Below are 25182 nucleotides of genomic sequence, written 5' to 3' on the forward strand. Positions count from 1 at the left end.
TAGATTCAACTGATGTCACAAAGTAAGCTATCGTTTTCTTTTTGAATGTGTTCATCATAGTATGTTTAAATAGGAAATGAGAGCAAGAGTAAAATGTCTGGGCTAAATTATTGTTTTAATGACTGCCTCATACGCTGTGTTGTTTAAAGTGTGCCGTCAAGGTGGTGCTAGTCACATTAACAAATCCTGATGCTGATACGAAGGACTCTGCCGGTAGGTGTTGGGCAGAGCGGTTGAGAAGCCACTAGGGATGTCAGCATTGCCTGTTAGGCTGCCTGGTTCGAATCCTAGCTTTTCTGTGGTTCCAGTTCCCTGCTAGCCTGCACTCTAGGGGTAAGGATGCGGGTCCCTGCCACCCATGCAGAACACACTGCATGAGTCTCAGACTTTGGCCTGGCTGAGCCCTGGCTGCTGCAGCCATCTGTGGAGTGAATGGGTGTGTGTAATACCTCTCTCCAACTCTGCCTTAAAAGTAAGTTTTGGGCCTGGCATGATAATCTAGTGGGTAAATCCTTACCTTACATCTACAAGGATCCCATATGGGCACCAGTTCACTCCACTTCCCTTCCCTTCCAGTTTCTTGCTTGTGAGCCAAAGCCTTGGGACCCTGTACCACATGGGAAACTTACAAGAAGCTCCTGGCTCAGTTCTGGGCGTTGCGGTTATTTGGGAAATGAACCAGCAGACAGAAGATCTTTCTGTCTCTGTAAATCTGACTTTCCAATAAAAATTAAAAAAAATGTTTAATACTTTTCAAAACTTGACAACAGAAGAACAATTCCTTGTTAAATAACTTTATTCTTTTTATTAGACATTGGGTGGTTTATTAATGCAAAAGAAAACAATGAGTTAATATGCAATAGCAAATGGATGTGGCAAGATGATTACAGGTTTGGGTTTTCTTAATACATGTAGATTATAGAGAAATGTGTGAAAATATTAAATCTTTAAATGCATTGGACATAATTATTTGAAAGGCAGAGTTAGGGAAAGAGATCTTCTATTGGCACATTCATTGTTCCAATGTCTGGATCAATTAAGGCCTGACCAAGCTTTGAAGATGCAGAGACCCAAGCACTTGGTCCATCTTCATGTGGTTTGCAGGTGCAGTCAGAGGTGACACAGCCAGAACTTGAACAGGTATGCCTATGGAGTATGTAGCCTCTGTCCAGTGCAGTTTAAGCCAGTTGCACAGGAAGCTAGGATACTTCTAACACAAGCTGAATGTAGTTCTTGCTCTCAGGTGTTATCCGGCACGTTGGAGATGCCTTGAAGGACCATGCGTCTAAGTCGAGAGGGAAGATTTGCACCATAGGAATCGCACCCTGGGGAATTGTGGAGAACCAAGAGGACCTGATTGGAAGAGATGTAAGTCCTGGGCTGGCCTGCCCTGCCCTACCCCACCCCATATTTAAAATGAATGGCACGGTACTCTTAGTCCCTAGCTCTGAAACATGAAAGTGATGCTAGGAATGGTTTATTGGGTGACTGAGTTTCAAAACTATCTAGAAAAGCCAGGAGAATTCTTACTGCTGAATGCTGAAGTCTTTACCCATCTTAACAAATCCTGCAAGCGTATTAGTATGGTTCTGTTATTACTGAGTAAAGCAGGTAACATACAGCCACATGAGCTGACTGTCTGCACCTGAGGGTCCCTGCAGCTTCACTTCTGAGGGTGTGCCTTGGCTAGCTCTGGACAGACAGTGCCAGCCTTCTGCGCCGTTCTTCTACTCGGCCTCAGTTTCCCAAAGCCTTGGGTGATGTGGGCACAGTGAGAACTTGGCTTCCCCCTAGGAGGGAATGACTCAAATCATTTGGGAAAATGACTAAATGTATCCATATCAGGGCTATCGCATAACATGGCAGAAATAATTTACCCAGAATACAGAAGGTAATGGATGAATTGTTATTATGTTTATAAAATGCTCATATTTCAAAATGGCATTGTGACTGCAGATGCAAGATCCCCTGCCTGGCACTTGCCACCCAGGAGTATATCTGGTCTCAATTCAATCTCTGCTAACTGTAAACTAACAAATAGGTTTGTTCAAACATGTGCGTATACGAAGGTGTCCAATACCAACAGTATGTATTAACACAAAAAAAACTTATTTTCAAAATGACTTCTGGATTATAATGTGTATAATTTATGGCTTCAGAATCTCTCATGGCAACATGAGTTGTCACTCTGCGTGTGGGGACAAAACAGTGACCCAAGGCAGCTGCAGGCAGGCCTGGTCTACTTTGTATTCCTGTTATTTGTTCAACTTGTAAATCTTACGTACGTTTTGTTCTCTTGCTGGTGTGGAAACATCAGTCCTGACACTCCCTCCTCCCACTGTTCTTCTTTCTCCTTTTCCTCCCGTCCCTTGTAAAGTCATGTCAATGACAAACATTTCCTGACACTCCTGTACCCAGTGGGCCAAGGCCTTTGTACTGTTCAAGTGGGAGCACCCTTCATCCCTGTTGCTGGTAATGTGGAAAGGCGGGCTCTGTGTCCCCAAAAGCCAGGTCGGCAGCAGGAGGCCACGGGAGCCGGACAACAGCAGGTTTGTAGAATACACAGAAAAACACATGATTTAAGTGTTGAGTAAATTTGTTTATCCAGAGAGACTGAACGCTGTTCTCTCAGGACTTAATATACATAACATTTCTTGCGTTCCGGTGTGATAACAATATTCTTTTTTTAAATTATTATTTATTAATTACATTGTGTTATGTGACAGTTTCATAGGCTCTGGGATTCCCCCAACCCCTCCTCACACCCTCCCCCCATGGTGGATTCCTCCACCTTGTTGCACTATCACAAATCAAATTCAGTTGAGAGTCTTTGCTTGGTATATGCCTGTAATAAAAGAGTGCAGCATGTAATTGTGCAGATACATTCAACGGTTTTTTGGGGGAGATCATCTCTGGTCTAGAGGTAAAGGTGGCAGCATATCCTCCTGATCAATAAAAAGCCCCAACATAACATCAAGATCAATTTACAACACTGTGGTATTAATAGTCATGGTATTGAATAATCCATATATTACAAGATGCCAGCTCTCAACCTCATCCTGTGACTTTCATTGACATTTTGGCTATAATGTCACTGTAAAATGGCTATAGGGTACTACTCAGCTGTCTGTCCTCATTTTAGTATTTAGCAGTGCATAGTGTTGAGCAAAATTCTGCTGTCTGGTTGTAAATTTCCCGTATTGTTCTCTGTCTACTCTGATTGTATTTGTTTGTTTTGGGGGAGGGGCTCTGGAATGACCCTGATGGTCATTGCCAGAGGATGGACCAGAGAAAGCTCCTCTCCCGAGTCCTGAAGGAAGTTTGCTGTGCTTCTGTGAGTACGGACTACTCAGGGCTCGTAGCTGTTGTTCTGATGACCTTCGGTCCTGCATGGAAGGATTTGGGCTTCCCAACGGGGGTGGGTGACCTCAGAGTCCTTGGCCTCCCAGAGCTCTGTTTGGCAGTTGAAATTTAGTCTTTGGTGCCTGTAGTGGTACTCTTTCTTGTAGATCCAGGGGAAAATTACCAATAGTAAATATGCTATTCATGGGTTATGGGTTTATGATACCTCACGAGTCTGGCTAAACAGGATGAATAGGTAAGTGACTGGAATTGTAGCAGTCACTGAGGAGAGGCCTGAGCGAACTGGAACTACACAGTAAGTCTTTCTTTCTGTCTTTTTGTCTGCTTCTTTCTTTCTGACGGGTTCGTTCTGTCTGGTTCTGTCTTTCTCTCTGGTTCTGTCTTTCTGACTGGTAGCAGTCACTGAGGAGAGGCCTGAGTGAACTGGAACTACACAGTAAGTCTTTCTTTCTGACTGGTAGCAGTCACTGAGGAGAGTTCTTTCTTTCTTTTCTTTCTTTTCTTTCTTTCTTTCTTTCTTTCTTTCTTTCTTCTTTCTCTCTCTCTCTCTCTTTCTTCCTTCCTTCCTTCCTTCAGCTCCTTACCTGTCACTTTAGCTTCGCAACACCTCCACCTCCAGTGCAGACTTTTGTAGCCACTTGAACATTGGACCCGAAATCTTCCCCCCCGCTCCATGTCCATGTCATTTCCCACTGCAAATAAAACTAAATCTTAAAAACAAAACATTGCCAATAGAGTATCTGTGAAGTTTTCATCCTGAGGTTCTCACATAACCCTTTCATGGAAATGGTACCCAGGGTCAGCGTGCAGCTGAACTCTGTGCAGAGTGAAACAACCCATAGTGAGGATGGATGCTGTCCTCTTTCCCTTTTTATTGAAACGCCTGGTCAGCATCCTTCCCTGGGACACCAGGCTGTTGTGCAGGTGGCCGTACCATCGCTTAACTGACTCCATGACTTTTCTATCAATCCTGCCAACAGGAGGGGGGTGTGGAGGATCCCAGTGGAACAGGGAACAAATGCCAGCTAATACATCAAGAAGGGAACAGAGGTCATGGAGCTGTGATGCCTCCTGAGTCCAGAGCAGATTGAGTATGAGACCTCAGGGAAGCTCAGCCTACAAACCTGCATGAGAACATGACCTCAACACCTATCAGTCTGAACAGCCAGCATGAGCAGTTCAGGTGCTCATGTACCACTCTCACTTCAGGTCTCTAAGGAGTTAGGATGCCTAGGAGGATCGCTCAGTCTCTTCCCAGGACTTACAGGTTGCAGGATAAGTACTTCTTCCACCTTCACAACATAGCAGCAGCTCCCATCTTCCTGGCCCGGTGTGGTAAGTCACACTGCCACTTTTTCCTGCTTCCTATTGGAAGAGAGTCGACGGCTGCAACTAGACTAAGGGGAGACATTCAAAGAATGTAACACCACAGTAAGCTGCTCAGAACTTGTGCTTTGTGCCACTGCCAGCAAGGGATGGCACCCTCAGCATAGACAGGTGATGTGGGCTGTTTCAGTAAACAGCAAGTGAGGACCTTCTGCTGTGAGACTCCAGTTCAAATGCTTTCTCCTGTGGCTGTGAATGGCAGTCACACGGCTAAGATAGCCGGGCGCCGTGTGACACTGGCCAGGTGCATCTGTGGTGTCTGAGGTTTCGTACGCAGGGAGGCAGCACCTACCTCCTGCAGACCTTGCTCTACTCTTCCACTTGCAGCTACATTTATCCAAATGGGCTTCGGCCTGTTTAGGATTACAAGGGAAGCCACAGACTTTGTTGTCCCTAATCCATTCTCTATATTGCCCGCTCTGTCCCCCTCCCCTCCCCCTCAAAAAAGCTATTTTAAGATGTGTGTGGAGGCAAAGTTGGCTAAGATACCACATCTCTGAGCCCCCATGGTTTTTCCAGATTTAGAATAAGCTTCCAGCAGCTTTATAAATTTTGTATCACAGTGCCTGGCATGTGATCACTGCGAAGTGAATGCTCATCTTCTTTGAGCCTAAGTTAAAAGCTTGATGTCATCCGGAGGGAAAAAGATGACCACTTGGCCCACACGTGCCCAACCCTGCTGCTTGCCTGGGCTGTGTCCAATACATCTGGGATCCCAGAGGTCTCGGACTCATCATGTAACGACTCAAGCCACTTCAAGTCTCTGCTAAAGGAATCCCAAGGGACCAAACTGTCCTTACCGTACATGAATGACAGGCAGGCATGAAGTCGCTTCGTTTTTCATGTAGTTGCTGTGACTGGAGGGTAGCTCTTCTGTATTAGCTTAAAAAGAACAGACAGAGTTTGGACACACAGAAGGTTTAAATTCCATTTAGAGGCAAGGGAAGCTTCAGCATCAGTGCGCAGTCATTGGTCAGGGTCGTTGTCAAGACCCTCGCTTCCTTCTGCTTTCAGCATCTGTATGTCTGAGCCTCAAGCTTTACCAACACTGAGGCAGTACTAAGCAGTGTTCAGTCACTCATTTACTCTTGAGCAGTGGCCCATGAGGCTCAGAGCACACTGAGGACCTAGTGCTTATTTCTAAGGTTTCCCCTCATTAGCAGACAGCTGGGTGAGTCTGTCATGAAAACTCACCTGAAAATGAAGACTTCTCCTTTCCCAACAAAGGGTAATTATAAGAAAAACACACAATTATCTGAATGTCTCCTCATTTCTTGCATTGGTGGTCCCTAACCGAAGCATCCTAAATTCCTAGGAGAGACAACAATGGGTACTCTTAGACATCAACAGTTCCGGCAGGGAAGTCAGGCTGGGACACATAATGCAGCCATCCAATACAGCCCCAGTTGGAGGTGTATCATAATCATTTTCACTCAGTGCACAAACATACCTCCAACTGGCTGTCCTCTTTTTATAGATTATCCCAGAAATCCTGTCAGAAAAATTCATTTGTATTTGTTATAAAAAGACATTTTTATACTCAGAAGGCATAACAAAGAATCGCAAATGCCTTTTAGATGTGCAAATTATAACTCAAAAATAGACTGCTGATGTGTTTATTAAAATAGTCGATTGATTTTGTAGGCAGGTGAGACCAAATGTATTCTTAAGCGTTTGAGTAGTTATTTGCAACTTGGCAATTCATCAACAAATAATTCCAAGCCATTTCTTTATTATTAAACACCTACAAAAATGTGACCCAAATCAATCAGTAAGCACTTCACCTATTTGGCCAACAGAGTACACTTGTCTTCATTGATTTTGTCTCATTATATCATTTTGATCATTGACTCACAATAGGAAAATCAACTAATTGATGGTTAATTGAACATAGAGAAGAAATACGCATGTATGCAACATCAAGGAGCCAGGCTTGCTCCTAGGGCACGGTCCATACAAGACAAGGAAACTTCAGACAGATTCTGGAGAATGGGAATCTTCCATGAACTTTCCTGAGCTCCCCTCCCCTAATCTGCTAATGCCTGTAAATTAATCCGTTTTAACCATTTCCCTTTTACAAATTGAAAGAGGACCTAAGCTTCCCAAAGCCATTGCTGAGCCAGCATTCCACAGAGTTCTAGGGTTCTTAGGCTCAGGATTGCTTCAATATTCAGTATATATTCCTCCTCGCATGATTGAAAAATGCCTTATCTTTTACATTTATATGTCATTCAGTAAACAAAATCTCCATGAGCGTAAATAACATAACCATATTTTCACAAAGATTAAAAGAAACGTAGATTCAAAATGCTGTGTGATGTCATAAATGACCCTTTTGTCCCACGACCGGGTGAGCTGTATAGTATTCCCAACGGCCCTTTGAGTAATTTTCAAGTCAGAAAGCTGAGGCGCACCTGTGTCCTGAAGAACTGCTGGAGAAGACAGGCGGGTTGTGAGGAATCCAGAGTCCCTGCAACCCCGCTTCCCCTCTCCCCAGTTCACTCACCTCATGCCAGGAGCTAGGAACTGTGTGAGTGGCAGTAACCCAGTTGCTGGTGCTGTCGTCACTCTCTCTCAGATTCTGTGTTAGTTGGACTCTGAAGTCAGGAGCTCCAAGCAGTGATGAAAACTAGGGATGGGATATGACACGTGGCACTGTCTTTGAACTGCCAGGCTAGACACCCATCGTCAAGAGTATCTTCATTACTTTAGTCACTTAGAAATATCACTCTGACTGATGGAATTCGGGCATATTCTAAGGATTTTTTACATTGTCTCATGTTTGAGCTAGTACTAATGCCTGGGCTTCACTCACAGAAAACTGGGTCTCTGTAGACGTCTCTTGTCTAATGGCTCGGGGTTTGCATGCAATCTTGCAGTATCTGTTGCTAGAAAAGAAAAAAACAATAAATATTTTCTTTTCTCCATAAGTAAAATTCAGAGACACTTTAAGAAAAAAAATCTTACTGTAAAATCTTTATCAACAATACATTAACATGTATTAACTTGCACTCAACTATACAATGAATTTTTTAAGATTTATTTATTTATTGGAAAGTCAGATACACAGAGAGGAGGAGAGACAGAGAGGAAGAGCTTCTGTCCGATGATTCACTCCCCAAGTGAGCACAATGGCAGATGCTATGCCGATCCGAAGCCAGGATCCAGGAACCTCTTCCAGGTATCCCACACGGGTGCAGGGTCCCAAGGCTTTGGGCTGTCCTCGACTGCTTTCCCAGGCTACAAGCAGTGTGCTGGAGGGGAAGTGGAGCTGCGGGGATTAGAACCGGTGCCCATATGGGATCGCGGCGCGTTCAAGGCGAGGACTTTAGCCGCTAGGCCACGCTGCCAGGCCCTACAATGAATGTTTTATGATCAAAAACAAATGCAACAAAACGCGAATTTCAATGACCGTTCTGGATTTCAGAGGACACTAATTGACTCACTCAGACAAGGGGTAATTGATTAATGCATGGGAAATATTAGAGGCAATCAGCGTGTTATGGGGTTTATCAATAAGGGAAGTTATGTGAGGCTATGAAATCATGTTACATTAATGCTACATTAAAAATGGCACACCGAATCACAGACCTGAAGACCACACTAAAGGCCAGAGTTTTATGCCCATTGTAGATCTGCATTAAATCAACTCGACATAGAAGAGGATTTTGTCCAGTTTTGGACAAAAGCCCGTCTGTCTCACGCTTGCCTATCCATCCATCCATCCACTATTTGAGTACATTTAGTTTGCCAGGCACATAGACATGTGGTTGTGTGAATCAAGAGTGAGAGCTAAATCTTCACTATTGAAGGCCACCTTTACTAAATCACATTGTAATTCTAGCTTCTCACGGAGAAAAACAAGAGCATTTCAGCTCTAGAATTAATGTACACACTGCACAAGAGGCCAAGAAATAAAACCTCTGTCACTCAGTCCTGACGGGTTAGCACAGTGCTAGCTGTTCGGGGACTGGGGAAGAGTTCCGTGTTTCCTGCTCCCAGTCAGAAGTGCAGCTCAGACCTGAAGCTCTTCAGCACTCCTGGGGGTAACATGGGCCTTCGTGCCATACCCTCCTGGGAAGTCCACCTCCCCACCTGCTTCCTCATCTACTGTGCATACATACATACATACATACATACATACATACATACATACATACAGCATCCACCTGCAAGGGATATAAATATGTGTACGTAACCATCACAATAGCTTTGGCTTTTCTGTTTGTACCACATATCTGAAGACACACTGCAGCTTCTCCAGTTTGGGTCGTATAACTCACCATGAGGTTAAAATAGCAGCTGCCAGAGAAGCTAAGACTGAGATGAATGTTTTTGGTCTACTCATGTTCATCTCATGAGACAGTCATTTTACGTTCAACTTATATCATGTTCGCTTAAGGGGTCTGATCAGAATAGTGCTGATTTTCAGTAATAAGATTTCAGATTATGGAATGGGAGTGATGGAAAAGGTTATGCTTCTCCCCAGAACCCCCACTCTGTAGATCATGATTGTTCTGCTGTGACTACTAATGAAATGACAGACATAGAATACAGGAACAAACAGAACTAAATGATCAGCTTCAGAATGAAATGGTTGTTAGCATACCACCTTTAGAACGCAATGAAAGCATGAATTTTAAGTCTCTGATTTCAGTATGCAAACAAGATTCCTTTATATATATAGTCTGCTTTCGAATCAATCATTTACCAGAAACCTTGCTTCTATCCAAAGCAATACTAGAAAGAAGATGCACATTGTATTGCTAGCTCTTGGTATTCTTAGATCCCGTATTTACATATTCAATTATCCAAAACAAAATATTCAAGAAAAAATTCCTTACACTTCTAAGCATGTACAGTCATCTATTCTTTCTATTAGTCCATGAAAAAATACATCTTGAGTGCAGTGACTATTGTAAGTAATGTGGAGATTACTAATAAGCTATCCAAGAATGGGTAGCTTTGCGCAACACCTGAACTTGGATTTTCCATTCTTGGGAGCAGCATCCCGGAACCAATGCCACATGGACACAGAGGAACCACAGTTGACATGCTTTCCTCTCTGTCTAGCTTTCCTTCTCACCTCTTGTTTTCTGATGTCTTCTCTTTGCTCCCCTGCAGGTTGTGCGGCCCTATCAGACCATGTCCAATCCCATGAGTAAGCTCACTGTTCTCAACAGCATGCATTCTCACTTCATCCTGGCGGACAACGGGACCACTGGCAAATACGGGGCAGAGGTGAAGCTGCGGAGACAACTGGAAAAGCACATTTCACTTCAGAAGATCAACACGAGTAAGTAGGCCACTGTTCCCACCACCCTGCCTCCTTGGCAAGCCTGCTGAAAGGGGGTAACTTTAGGGTTGCCAAGCAGCACTTTGTGCAACATGACTAAGTCTCAAATAGGGACCATTACTGCTGCTGGACCAGTGGGTAGAACAAGAGGACACCACGCAGGAAAGGACAATTAGAGGCTTAAGAACAGGTGATGCAATCAGGGGACTCCAGCCCATTTACTGCATGTGAACAATTCACCAATGCAAATGAACTTTACTCTCCAAATTTTACCAATATGCTTCATGGAAAATTGTAAGGAAGAAAGGCAACACAGAACACTTACTTCTATTGAAGCTTGTTTCGTGAGGCAGAAAGAAAAGAAACTGATTTTAGATATGGTTAGGCAAATGTATGATGCAATGGGACCTTAAGCTACAGCACCCGGTACAACCATCCATGGAATTGTCATAGCACTTTTGTGTGTTCGTTGTCTCTAGACACGTATGCATCTATGTGTGTATGCATGTGTGTGGTACGGACTGACTGGTCACACTATCAGTTACTTCTGTGCTCTGTGCTGTATTGTGTGTTTTGTTTGTGAAGACACTGCCTGTTAAAAGCAGCCATCTCCCCGGATCACTAAGTGGCTGGAGTGGAAATATGATGGATCTAGGAGAAACCGCATCTACTATCCATCCCTGAAAAATTGAATTGACATTCACGAACTAACATTGAACGCTTTGTGACAGGCTCAAATGTTGTGATTCTCCTCTGCCCCATGAGGGAAACTGACCTAACGGAGTGACATCTCAGCCTGTCTTCCAGACCTTCCCTTAGGCTAGCTCAGTTCTAAGCCGTTCTCTTCTCTGGCCTTTCCTCTGCATCTGTCTCTAACAGCGCCGCCTTCCTTCCAGGACTGTAAAGGCAGACCTCGCATCACCTTCTGCCTGCTACATTCTCCTCTCGGGTCCCACCTTGTAAGAACCTCTACTGCTGTAGCAGTCAACTCTCAGCTCTTCATGGCGAAGTCTAGAGCAATGCACTCTGGCCTGAATGTGAAATAAGAACGTTGTTAGAAAACAGTGGGAGTGAGCTGGAGGCCGAAGCAGACAAGGGTAAAGAGAAAAACTCAAGGCCAAGCTCAGGAAGACAGTCCTGTCTGAGCTGAGCACAGACGGTAGAGCCCTGGGGACTGCTGGGCCAGGTAGTCAGCCACATGGGGGGAAAGACTATGTACACCATGCACCAACCACAAGGATGCGAGCGGACTGCGAGCCTAGCCAGGGCTGTGTCTGTCAGTCCTGGTACCTTCCAGGCTACCGAGAGGACACCCAGATGAACTTGTACAACTGCTGTGTCTTACCCCAAAGCTCATGCAAGTGCTGCCTGAGCTACTGGCATCAGTGCAGAGCAGAGTCCGGGGATGTAGTAGATGGTCATAGCACTCAGAATGCCAGACGAGCCCCCATTGTATAGTTGCCTTGGGCATGTCAGACACAAATCCTGTACCATGCATGAGAACAGAAGCAAAGCATATAGTGGCATAGTATTTGTGGGTACCCAGGCACAAATAGGGGAAAGCATATAGTGACACACTGTATGTGGGTACCCAGGCATGAGTAGTGCAAAGCTTGGAACCCACCTGCTGGAGGAATTATCGCAGACTGCATTTGAGGTATCATAGACATTAACAGGCTCCTATTCAGTGAACTTCCTTTACTCAGAGTTCAGCAGAGATCCTTGAAGGCACAGGAAGTTTAAAGGCACAGGGTTAGAAATTTGCCCTTGAACTAGACTGAGTGGTAGGAGATAGCACATCCACTAGTTCTTTCCCTAAACTATCAGTGGAAGGATGAGATGCTCGACTCATCTTAGTTTGTCCACTGTTTTCCAAGGATATGCCCTGGTCTCTGTTCCATACAGACCATGTGCTGCAAAGGCAGTAGATCTTTTTCCCTTACACTGTACTGAGCACCAAAGCCAAGAAGAGCAAGATCCACACAGTGTGAGGGGAGACTCCAGCTTTCTAGTGTCTAGTGCAACCTGGAGATCTCCACTCAGTTCACAGCAAAGACCAGAGCCCACCAAGCCCCCAGACATCTTCATCACACCAGATACCTGGGCCCGCTGAGCACTCAGACACCTTCCAAAGGCTGACCTCATCCTAACAGGAGACAGCAGAGGGCCACAGCCCCTTAGGGAGGTCAACCATCCTACCATCTCCTCTGGACACCCACTCTTTTTCTTGTATCATAGTTACACAGTTCCTCCTTTTACTCTCATTTCCTGCTTTCAGTGTTTAGGAAGTTGATAACTGTGGAACTTGATTTTGGTGAATGAGACACTACAGCCCAGTCACTCTGCCCACCAGCACCCCAGAAATGTGTATGCCCACTTCATTATGTCCTCATTCAGCTGCCAAGCTGTCTCACCTGGGAATCAATTGCACACTGTGGGCTCTTATGGAGAAGACTGCTTTAAACCATAAATGGCTTCATCCTCTTAAGAAAACCCCTCCTATGTAAGAATATGACCCTACCCTACTCTGGTCTTTTCTGACCAACATATATCACCAATAATAACATACTATGCCATTGACCTGAATGGCTAAAAGCAGCAAGCACAATATGCAATAAATAAACAAATGAGCAAATCCGTGATGTACAAATAGAAACATAGAAGTGCTATGTTTACACGCATGTACAGCTGTGTGCTAGGAGGATCATGTGGGTGTGGCTGTTAGGAAGGGGCCCTGTAGGTGTTGAAGCAGAGGCCTGAGTGGAATGATGGAGCTGATTCTGGAAGAGCATTCTTGCCAGAGCGAAAACAAGGACACAGGCAGAGTAGAGTGAAGAGCAAGTAAAGCATGGTGAGCCAAGAATTGTACTTGGTTCTAATGGCATTGCTAAGACTCTCTGTTAGAGGTAGAGATGTTAGGGGGCCATCGCAGTAATGTGGGTGAGACGTAGCAGGGGTTTGGATTAAGACAGTAGTATAGGTGCTGAAAAGTAGCTGCATTCTAGAATGTGGCATCTGAGTGGCCTGAGGGAGGCTTTAAAATGGCAGACATTCTGCACATTGTTTTGGAAAATGCACAAATTATGCCTGATGATAATAATGACCTTAGAACTATAACCCCTTTTCCCACATTCATTAGGCTCTGGCCAGTCTTGCTTCTTGGAAAGATGCCCCTAACTTCCTCTCTGACATGATTCTGAAGGAAATCCATTGAGTATAACATCCCAACTGTTTCAGTACCAAAGCATTTTAAATTTGTGTGGCCCACATGGAGACTGTATTTTAAGAATGCTTACTTAAACTAAGCCAGCAATGCTTTAGTAACTTTCAAAAAACACAATTCAAGAACTAGATTGCTGAGGAACTCATCCTAAATCACTCGGCAGCCATCTTTTCTGGTCTCAAGGCCTTCTCTGAGATGGTCAAAAAGCTATTTTTAAAAATACCCCATTGAAATTCTTGGAAATGAAGGTTAGAAAACTCTCCCAGCCATCTGAGTCTTTTAAGGGTCTGGTGGGGGAGAAGAATTTAACTGTCGGGAGAGGTGGGAGGCTGCTCTCGCCAGCGGGATAGGCTGAAAGCGGCAGGTGGAGTGGGAAGCTCAGACCCTCATGATCCGATCACTCCAGACAAGGGCTGGCAATCTCTTCAACCCTGCACCTGTGAAGAAAGGGTATCGTCCTACAGAGCTATCACTGCGCAAGTCAGCGTGGGCAAGAACTCCGGAAGGTGGATTTTCAGAAACTAGTTCGCTTCCTACCTTTCAGGAACACTGGTAGACTCCCTGCCATAGCTTCCAACCTGAAACCATCCAATTCCAGAAATTCATGAGGAATCTATGCGCACACAGCAGCCTATTATTCAGACATAAAAGGAGGAACTTTTTGTAGAAGCATGGATGGAGCTGCAGGGATATTATGAAAGTGAAAAAAGTCTGGCATTGACACAGAAACTACCACATGGTCTCATTCAAAACCAGCAGATCTCACAGAAACAGTGAGTGGAGTAGTAGTTACCAGACGTTGTCTTGGCAGTAGCTGGGCAGAACCGGGAGGTTGGATAATGGATGGAAAACTAGTGAGATAAGAAAATGAAATCCTGCTGTCTTTCAATATAGTACAATGCCTAAAATCTTACATCTTTCAAGATAGCCAGAAGAGAGGAGTTGGGATGCTCCAACACAGGGACGTGATCAATTTCCAAGCTGATAGAAATGCTGGTTATCGTGGTTTCATGACTGTGTGTGTGGGGGGGTCAAAATATCCCTCTGGCTTTCACGAGGACATGCAGTTATTACATAGCCTTGAACTTACTTTCAAAGTGTATCTTTACCCACAAATCACAACCTGGCAATACTTTCACTTTGAAAGGGAGAGCTACATCAGTGTACAGCAAATGTAAGGGATTAATATTTCCCCCTGGCAGAAGTTGCACACTCTGCTCTTTCTTTGCCCCCAAGTAACATCTGACATTGGCCTGTGGCCTCATCTGATGTGGCCACCTGGGCTGCTTTCTCTAAAGCAGTACATTAAAGTGTACTCCTGCTTATAAATAAACAAGTAGCAGAACTGAATGCAGGAGGCAGAAAGCATCATTGAATGTGGACACACAGAAATCTCTTGGACAGAAATAGATGTCTTCTTAGAAAGTACCTAAGCGAATACACTATTCATATATGACTGTGAACTTACACAAATGAAAATGACAATAATGTTTCCAAGGACAATCTGCCGTGCCTGTTAAATTATGCTTTATCATGGGGAAATGCCTTCTCCCACATCACCTTGGCTGTATGATTTGTGAACGCCACAACCTGAACAGTGCCTAAGGAGAAGCAAAGTGACTCCAGTGGTGGGAGGCTTTGTTTGTCAAAGCCTCCGCTCTGTGGGGTGATGTACCCCCACTGCAAAGTGCTTTGTTCTGTGAGAGTAGCTTGATCTGAACTAAGCACCCATGACTGTGTCATCTGCATCTCGGTTTATGAACCGAGGGTGATAATTGTGATAATTGGACACATAATTGAAGCATTCCAACAAGGGCGATACAACATTCCCTAGGAGACATTAAAAAGTGGGTCTGGAGTTGTGACAGTTTCTAACAAGTATTACGTTAATGACATAGAAGAGCCAAGGCAGGAATGTGAACATGCTATCGCTTGTTGTGTAGTTTGACATGAAGGATGACCTGCACCAAGTACCACCTGCCTCCCTTTCAGAAACACCACTGAGACTGTTCATCGGGTTTTCACTTGGCAGGACCACTTCCAGCAAAGCTTATCCAAGTTTAAAGACAAGAATTTTGAAATCATGTTTAACAGATCCTTAAAATGTTCCTAGAATGTGCACATCATGAAACTATGCAATAGATTTCAAAAAATGAAAACTAACTTTACATCAAAATAAACTCCAATTCGTCCTATTTTCCACATCCTTTTTCCTGTACCTGTGTGCATGGAATCCAAGCTGCTAGCGAGTAGTAATGAGACTCAAAATACCTAATGACCAACCTGTGCAGACCTTAGGACGCCACTGACTTTAAAACTAATACTCTCGAATGCACTTTCTGCAACAGTGACCGAGGGCGCTGCTTTTCATCTGAAGAGCCTCTGGTCTGCCTAGCAGGCAGAACTAACTCATGCAGCAAATCGGATCAGAATTTCCAATCCCACGGTACCCACTCCTAGCACCCTGCGTGATGCACATTTCAGCCTCCGTGCCTGCAGAAATAGGCTCATGGCTGCTCGCTTTCTCCTCAGCACCCAGGCTGCCTCAGTTCAGAGTCTGGAAGAGGCCAGGAGTGTGGAAACCTTACCATGGGCCCTTGGAGATCCTCCTCACAGTCCAGTAGAGACCAGGAGTGTGGCAGCCTTACCACAGGCCCTTGGAGATCTTCCTCCAGAGAATACTTGCCCAGGAAAGATAGAAACAAGTAGCACCATAATAAAATACAGTGTGAAATCCAGAGCAAAGGAGCTGTAACTCACAATCTCTGAATTACTGACAAATACTTTAGGCACAGTGCGCAGCGCAGTGACGGAAGTGTTTGGTAGATGAGTAAATTCATCCGGTACAACGCTAGCAGGCCATGCTTTTGCAAAAATTGGCACTGCACTTCTGGTATCGTATTTATCTTGTTCCCTGCACCTCAGTACAACTCTTGTGTGCACGTGTGTTTTTCCGTTGTTAATTCTAAAGCCCGCTTGCCCTGGCGACCTGACATTGGTCATCTGAGACACCACTGCCATCCTCAGTAACTTTAACACCTTCTCTGACCCAACACTGCCATCACTGTTGTCCGTGGTAAACGGTCCACAAACAGTAGCGTTCAGGCGTGAAAGAAACTGGATTGATCATATTGAGCTATTCAATAGAAGAACAGTGCAAAATTTAGTTTCCCCAAAACACCAGCACCAGTTTTCTACGAAGCTCTTTTAAAAGCACATAATGATTTATATGCAAATAAACAATACTATATAAATGCATATGTATTCTTACTATAATTGTTAGGTCTGTGCCTTTTGTCTTTATTTTTTGGTATATGTTGAGATACTCAGCATGGGGTTGTTAGCAGTAGCACAAAGTGTAAGGAAGATGGCAGAGAGGTGGCGTAAGGCCTGATGTCATAATGTGAGTTTTGCATGTTGCACGACCTTGCTGTGTTTATGACAGAGGATGTTCTGCTGTGACAGTGATTCAAAATGACAGGTGCTTCCATCAGACAAGGGCTTGAGCCCAGGTGTGACGTAGAAGCTGTGCAATGTGGAGGACTCTGACTCCTTGCTTTGACTCTGCCCTCCCTGTCTGCAGGGATCCTGGGAGCTCACCGTCACATCTACATTCTAGCCAGAATGAATCAGGATTAAGGATCTAGGGAGCAGGAGACCCTTCCACTTAAAGGCACAATGAAGAAAAGTGTCTCTCGCACATACACACGTCTACACATTTTTAGCTTACATCCTGTGTGCCCCATCTCAACATACTAGCCAGAAAGGGATTAGGAAGCATAATCTTTGTCCTAGGCAAACACCTAGCCAGCTACAATTCTATGATTATGAAGGATGAGAGGAATAGATCTTGGAGGACAGCTTTTGGATTTCCTGGCATCTTTTTAACATAGAATTCCAGATGGCCACTAAGAACTGGCTGGATTTGGTTCAAAAGACAAAATAAGATACACCAGCAAGATCCAAAAAGCTCATATGTGAACCTTGGCCATAGATGTATCTCAGGCCCCGTTCACTCTTCATCCTGTGAGCTTGTTAGTGGGATAGAACAACAGCAGCTTGTTGGCTCTGGGAATCAGCTAGGCAAGCTGCCTAAAGTGCTAGGAGTTATTTTAGACTGTCCTGCTTCAGTTGATTTTTCCATGAACTCACACAACCTGACCTGTTCTGGGCTGGGTTCTGCATCATGCATGTGAATTCCCTAAAGGACCCTTTACTGCTCCTTTCACTGCACATCTTTTAACATGTTACATCCCAACTGTTCAAAATAAACAGGGTTATCCTGTGTTTGCACACCTTATGTAACTAATGTGAGTCCAAGATGAATCCTGGAAAATAGTCCCCATCAGACAGTGGGTTGGTTGGCTGTCCTCCCAGATCCAACACAAAAGGCAATGCTAAAACTGGGCTCTTTCCTTCTTGAAAGAAAAGTGCAGCAGTTGCTCCTCTTGCTGAATATAGAAAATGTTTGAGGACAGATGACTTGGGAAGACATGGCCATCGGGGAGGACACTTGAAGATTTCCGAGAACCAGAAACTACATTTGAGGAGTGAACAGATAGATGAGAGTACCTGCTCTCCCTGTCAAACGACAGTGCTTTGTGATGTTGGTTTTCACGCTGAGCAGATGCAGCTCTTATCACAAAGAACCTTAGAAGTAGTCAACCTAATGAGGGGTTGCGTTTCCTCCACCCCTGTAAAGAACAGCCAGGGCCTGCCTCTGGAACAGAAATACTGAAAATAGCATATTTCACATTATACATCACTAGATCTGCTCATCCTGCAGTCACCACTTTGCTCCCCAGGACCCTCATCCCCCAAAACAGATGTCGTATCTGACTTGTGCATAAGGAGCCAGCAACACCGCGGTCGACACATCTTCTGTCTATGGTCCATTCAGATTTCTCGCAACTCTTTGCTCCTTAAGAAAAAGGGAAGACGTAGGTCAGAAAAACTAGAGTGGGAGAGGCCAGTCGAAGATGCATTATACAATATTAAATCATACCTAAAGGGTGTGCCTACAATGGTGAGGCCAATATAATAGATATGGTACTTACACAGGAAATGTGGATGGTGAATGACAAAACAACTTACATTTATTCCCAACCCGTAGCCTAAACTTGATATTCTGTTGGAATAAGGATGGTGCATAGGTTCTGTTCTGAGTGTGAGCTATAATTGTTTCTTTTCTCATCATGCTCCTGAGTATCCCAAATTCGTTTCCTGTTCCCTGTGCCCTGACCCTCATGAGGGTGTAACTCATTCAGCTGCTGTTTCGTACTGAGTGAAAGTGGCTCCACTGTACTCTCCCTCTTCTACTAAGATGCTACAGATGGCAGCAAAACACATCAGATTTCTTCCCAAAATCAAGCCAAGAGCCAAGCACAAGTTGTCACTTAAAGTCAGCAGTTCAACAGTGATTACTGTCTCTGTGTCACCCCCTTCGAACTTTAATTTGTAGGCTCTTTCTTCAGAAGTACTTTATTTTGTGCCTGCAACTTACAAAGCCCCATAGGGTTCCAAGCTGAATAAAGCATAACCTCGTACTCAAAGAACCTATTCTTACAAATAAGTTATAATATAACCACTTAGCATTATCCTACGCAATTTTTAAGAAATAACCAATATCAGTTCTTACATTCATAAGTACAAGTCAAGTAAGAAAGCCCAGAATAACAACGCTAATAGGTGAACAATTCAAGAAGCCCTGCTTGGACCGCTCTGTTTTACTGCATGGACACACAATGATCCACACACAGCAGCTCAGGCAAAGCAGCAAGGGCCCAACTCCCCTTAGAGATACAAAGTGTAACAAGAATCCAGAGTGTGTGTGTGTGAGGGGCTGTTCATGAGCAGAAAAACAGTCACGGGCAGAAAATGTTTAAGATTTTGGTTGAGAGCATGGTGTACAGGATGGAAAGCATACAAGTGAATGCTTTCAACATCAGAAATATAGTGCACTGTGTGTAAGCTTACTGTATAAATTACCTTTTTGAATAAGATTTCAACTGCAAACATGAATCAGTAACACCTGTGACCTCGTTCTAGTTTAATATGTAAAATCATAAGAAAAAAATCCATGTTTCACTGTTTCCCGTCAATTGGTTGATTTATAGGAAAATATTAAACTAGTACGTTTATCCAGGGAGTTAACGTGGCAGAACTTCTACTGAAACCTGAACTTCAGATTTCCAGTGTGCTATTCATCACTCAGAGTTAGGTCCCTGCCTCAATTCGGGTAGTACTGTCTTCAATTCTGTTCACCCTCAAAACTGGAATAAGACAAGGCTTACCTATATACCCAAATAAGAAACAGGATACTCAGGCTAGCATGCAAAATCCTTACCCCTTTATCCCACACCTTAGCCCTTGAGACCATTTATTGCATCCTCAAAGTAAGGAAACATGAAAGTATTTGACCCTCACTATAGTGTCATTTAAACCTTGGTTCATTAGAAAGATTCAACTGATGAAACCAGCACGGTCTTCTCTTTGCAGAGGAGATGGTGCTAAGCCAATTCTGTGCTCAATCCCATCAAATGTTTGTGCTAAATGCCCAGGATGATTGATGGCAATATCATCCAGTTGAAGATTGTCATAGTATTTAGCAAGCAGGGGAACAGCCTAGCATAGTGGAAGAATGGCCTGGAAAATGTGTGCTTACAAGGTGAATACATTTCCTCGACAGTGTGGTAGGTTGGGACTTCCTGGGAAGACGGGTAATGGCTGCTTGTGGCTTGTCCAGAGAACCCAGCATTTCCCTTCTGTGTCCGGAGACGGATTGCTTATGTTGTTTTTTCTTTTCTTATGCAAGGGTATCTTTTCCAGACTAGAACCACTGAGTAGTCTTGAGAAGGGGTGGGGGTCCCATCATGCCTATCAGCCCTGCTATCCCTTGCCCAGCCCCTACTTCTCAAAAACAGACCCAGGTTGAGGCAGCTCTGAGTATGAGGCTCGATCCCAGGAAAGCAGAAGCAGAGCCAGTCCTGGCCCACAGGGTTCTCCTGAGAGGCCTGCATTGGAAATGAGATGCCGACTAGCTAGTTTAATCAATTAGCAACTCTATCGACATGAGACTGTCATTCAGCGTTCATGTCAATCTGAAGTAGAATAGCCAAATTAGCGGGACATTTGTTATACTAAAATGGCTTTGTTTTGCTGTTTATAGAGCGAGAGTCATGTATGTTGGTCGGTGAGGAGAGTAGGGGCATCAGTTGAGTAAACAGCATTTCTGTACATAGTGACATAGTGACAAGTTGGCATTGTTGTAGTGCATTCCATCATATGCAAGTAATCACTGGAGAGCAGGACATTGGTTTCTCTAAGAACGAAAAACTGTTGTTAAAAGGAAGAAATTCAGTTCCTATCGTGGAAGACAGAACAATTCATAAGCGTCTTTGTAATTTACACATGATATTTTCTGAAGCTTCATCAAGGACTAGGCACTGATTCAAACACTCAACAAGAGGAGCTCCTTTGAGCCCTTCCACCATCGCAAGCCTGTTCCTGGTTGAAGCAGAACCACAAAGGGCTCTTCCTCCACAAAAGAAGCGTTGCTTTGAAGGACCTAATGGGACACTGGGTGGCATGAGATGGAGGCTGACAGAAAGGCTGCGTAATTCTTTGCATAGATCTTAAGTGCAACTTGGGTTGCAGTCATATGTCTGAATTTATACTAACTGGATAATCGGTCTGCTTTAATAACATGTGTATCCAACCATTGGGTTGTAGAAATTTCAAAGATTTTTTTTTTGACAGGATGCCTGCCGTTTTTCTCTCTTGATTCCCGCTTGTTTTGTTCATTTTGGGGTAGTTGCCATTTAGACCCAGTTGGTAAGTATAATTAACAGAAAACTTGAACTTCCTCTTAAACCCCACCCAAAAATTAACCACCGAAGCTTTCATTTCTTTTAAAAATTCCTAACAGTATTACTCCCAGTGACTCCTGTTTCTTTCTCTGTCTCTTCTAAGATAAGCAAACACTTCAGAAGTGAATTATTTCCTATTTATGCTCCTAAGATGACATACTAAACAGCTTGCCAGAATATTAGGTAGGATACTAGTGAAGGAAAATGAGTGTTTACTTAGATTGTAGGCACCATGCAAAGAGTTTTCTGTATTCTGTTTAGCAGTCAGAAAAACCCTCCAGATTCAACTGGCAGCTTGGAGAGTTAAACACTTGCCTGAAATCCAGTTAGTGGGAAATTCACTCACAAACTTCAGCTAATGTGCTTGCACACCCTTGTTCCTTCCATCCTACGTGGGGAAGCATTGTCTCATCAAAAAGAGATTTCTCTAAAGCGTTCATAGCTTTGAGAGCTTGAGGTTCACTGTTGCACTCAACTGAGCACAGACTCTGTGCCAGACCCAAGCTGAGCACTGGTTTGTTGAAATGAGTCATTGAGTTGCACTTTGGGAAAAGGATGGGAGTTAGTGGCAATAAGGTGATGGTGGAGGAAGTGGGCCAGGATCATAGGGAGGGGTGAGGAGTAGAGGCGGGCAGTGGGCTCCTATTCATGTTCCCATTGGGAGGGGTGAGGGGTGGAGGCGGGCAGTGGGCTCCTGTTGTCCCCATGGGGAGGGGTGAGTAGTGGAGGTGACAGGTGAGGTGAGCAGTGGGCTCCTGCTCATGTCCCCATGGGGCAGTGGGCTCCTGTTCACGTCCCCATGGGGAGGGGGGAGGGGTGGAGGTGAGGGATGAAGCAAGCAGTGGGCTCCTGTTCATGCGCCCATGGGGAGGGGTGAGCTGTGGAGGAAAGCAGTGGCTCCTGTTCGTGTCCCCATGGCTACAGTCTTTCTTCACGTGACTCGTGGACTTCCCTTTGTCATCCTATGCCTGACAATATATGAAGGAGGCTGGGAAGGCAAAGGGACGTTCAGTTGTCATCACTGGCATCTGTTTTGATCATTGCACCATCATCAAACACACTGGGGTAACCATCACCAGACTTTTCATCACTAAACCTGTAACTGTCCCACGGGACAAGCAACAACTCTTCATGTTGAAGGTCATTGAACTTAACCAGGGACATCTAGAAGTGCGAAGGAATGAAATGTGTTCTCTTAGACTGACTGTCCCAGATTCAAACCATGAGGACTTGGAAAGGAAATTAAGATCCATCTGGGCAAATTATGTCTATCAATGATATCTTATTGGGTTCTGTGTATACTCTAATAAGTTCTAGCCAAGCATGTAGACGCTGTGGTTACCACTCAGCATAGGTAAAGTCGTTGAACACACAGATAACCAAATTCACGGCCAGCTGTTCTAAACACGTGAGTCACATTCTATCTTGAGGCGGGTGAAGAATTATTCTGTGAAGAATAATACGAAGAAAATATCCTGGCTTTTTTCATGACATGACCTGATACAAGTGGGCGTTGAACTGCTTGTCACACACATTCATGAGGAGTCACTTTGTCAATCAAGAAAACAATAAAACCAAAACAACTTTGGGGAACCAGAACAAATTTTGTTGAAATCATCTGTCTCTTATCTGATGGGAAGTTTTTTCAACAATAGACGTTTCCTCATTGGAATTACTTGCTCAGGGACTGGGATATTTCTTAGGGATAAGTAATTCTGAAAAGGGAACAGATGCCCCCAAACCTTAGGTACTTTTCCAGGCATGGAAGAACTCTGGAATCTTGCAGATTAGTCAATTATGTGCAGACTAGCAAATATCTCACTGGCGTTTTCAAAGTCAGTAGAGAAGTTGCTGATGCTAGCCAGACACAAAATGGTCTATCATCATAGAATATACCTTCTTGAAGGGACCCAATCTCTTCCTAAAGACATTCTCTATGCTTCTGAGGCCATGCAGACTTATTCTGCCGTAACACTTTCTGGAACTCTGTCTCACTCATTCCAAGCTACCTCCCATTTTCCAGGAATGGCATGCCCTGTCAGACAGAAACAGTCTCTGCCCATGCTGCCTCTCCAGCCCTGACCTAGACTCTCCTAGTCTCAGTGTGAACATCTCCCGAGTCTTAGGAAGCTCCCGCCAGCCTCCTTGCCCTGTGAGATCCTGCTCGGCCAGTCTGAGCACAACCCGCTGCTCCTGGTGTTCTGTGCACTCCTGAGCCACGGCGTCAGGTGTGTCGGTGCAGCAACTTTCCATCTCTCGTCATCTGTAGACTAGGAAAACGTAGAGGGAATCACAGAGCAGAGTCCCTGTCACTTTCGTTGCCATGCTCAGTACTGACCACGCTGCCTAGCATATGGAATAGTACTCAATAAATTGTTATCAGTACCAGTATTTGGTTTTCCCTGCTCTATTTTTAGCTCTGGTTTGCAGCCCGACATTAGGGCTTAGATACTAAAGGCAATAAAAGAAAGACAGTAGTAGGAGCATAGTAAGACTCAAGGACAAAGATACAGGAACATGCATAAGCACAGAGTGCGACCCGCACTGCCAGCTCACAGGGACGGAAGCATGAGACCTGCAGAGTATGTCTCTTCCCGTCAGATCAGAATTATTAGTAAGTCATTGCCATCTTTTGAATTTAGAGAATTTAGCACTATATATCCATGCGGCCACATCCAATGCCATCAAGACATTTATTTCCATTTGTGCATGAAAAGTTACCATTGATTTTTTTCTTCCTTACTTGTTCAAAGCAGTAATTGCTCATAAATACTTTTCAGGCTAGATTAAAATCAGTCTATTGGGTAGCTATGCATAGCTAACTTTAAAAATTTAGACAAAGATAAAATAAATGGGAAAACTTATGCTGACAATACTTTTCTGCTGTAATCAAACAACTTCACTGTGGAATATATTTAGAGAAGATAAGGTATCTTATCCCTGGGATCTTAAAGCAATGCAAGGCAAACCAGGCTGGTATTTTAATTTGCTCAGCATAGTTAAGGCCAAAGAATTTATCAGAGGACTGTTCAAAGTCCCTTTCCCAGGATTTATTAAAATTATTTTATAATTTATAATAACTAAATATTTGGATTACATCAAACCATAGTAAATAATGGGTAGGACTCATGCACGCTTGAGAAATGGCTAAAAGCAGTGCTCTCAAATGTCACTAAGAGTTGTCTTTGTTCTAATAGAATAAAAATCTGTAACCTTGGACCTTCAATTTAGTATCAGTAACCCTAATAAAAGCCAAATAAGCAAACTACTGGGGTTTTTTTTCTCTTGGCATTTATAGCTGAAACAAACAGTCATTCCCCTTGCGGAATAGGTTGTCCCTGCTCTGTGTTGGAAGCAACATTTGAAAAGCTATACAAAGCATTCCACATGCCACAGCCCAGCAGGCAACCTCTCAAGTCCACAGTCACAGTCTGGGGAATCAATGGCTTGTTGTCTACCAGGCTCGGTGTCTCTGTGTCCACAGAGGGTTCTGGAAAGAGGCAGAATGCACAAACAGGTCACCTCTGCCAAAACCCAGAAGTGAGGGCTCAAGCGTCAGCTGCTTTGTTCATTGCCTGTCTGAGCTACATGTTCTCAGCAGCATTTCTTCCACCAAGGGGGAACCCGGGAAGGGCAGGCTGACTCTAGGGCACATGAAGTTTGTTATGAAATCCTGGTGCACTCTGTGAGGCACGTGGCTATTAAACATGTTAGAACCACATGAGTAGGTTCGTGGAGCAGTAGAGGACTCATTCCACCCTCGTCTTCCTATTGTCAGATTCAGTTCTTTTGGCTCAGTTCACTGAGGATTCCATCTGTTCTATTGATTTGCTTACTCCCATTATTCAAGTAATGAGAACCATTCGTAAACTTAGCTTTGTCAGACATTTCATGGAAAGTTTTCCTAATTCAAATAAGTCCAATTCCAATTCCGTTTCTTTCTAGCTTTTGGTAGTGTTTTACTTTTATTTATTTTTATTTCTTTGAGAGACAGATGGCTATAGAGAACTCACACAGTTCAGCCCCTGACTGCTTATGTGGCAGAA

General features: G+C 44.1%; 1 protein-coding gene across 8 annotated transcripts in view; it reads left to right on the forward strand.

Annotated features, from left to right (window-relative positions):
• The first annotated feature begins 1240 nt into the window (after positions 1-1240).
• LOC121167073 (transient receptor potential cation channel subfamily M member 3) overlaps positions 1241-25182 on the forward strand; it is a 164445-nt gene continuing 140503 nt past the window's right edge. For 4 of the 8 annotated variants that reach the window (XM_040996448.1, XM_040996449.1, XM_040996450.1 and 1 more), the window contains exons 1-2: positions 1241-1368; positions 9874-10045. In XM_040996448.1, the coding sequence (XP_040852382.1) occupies positions 9895-10045 (151 nt within the window). In that variant the 5' untranslated portion in view covers positions 1241-1368; positions 9874-9894. Of the gene's footprint in view, positions 1369-9873; positions 10046-21026; positions 21102-25182 lie in introns of all 8 variants that reach the window. The other 4 variants (XM_040996445.1, XM_040996446.1, XM_040996447.1 and 1 more) reach the window with 2 other exon arrangements.

Source organism: Ochotona curzoniae, unplaced genomic scaffold (genome assembly GCF_017591425.1).
Source record: "Ochotona curzoniae isolate NIBS_2020 unplaced genomic scaffold, NIBS_Ocur_1.0 patch305, whole genome shotgun sequence".
Lineage (NCBI taxonomy): Eukaryota > Metazoa > Chordata > Mammalia > Lagomorpha > Ochotonidae > Ochotona > Ochotona curzoniae.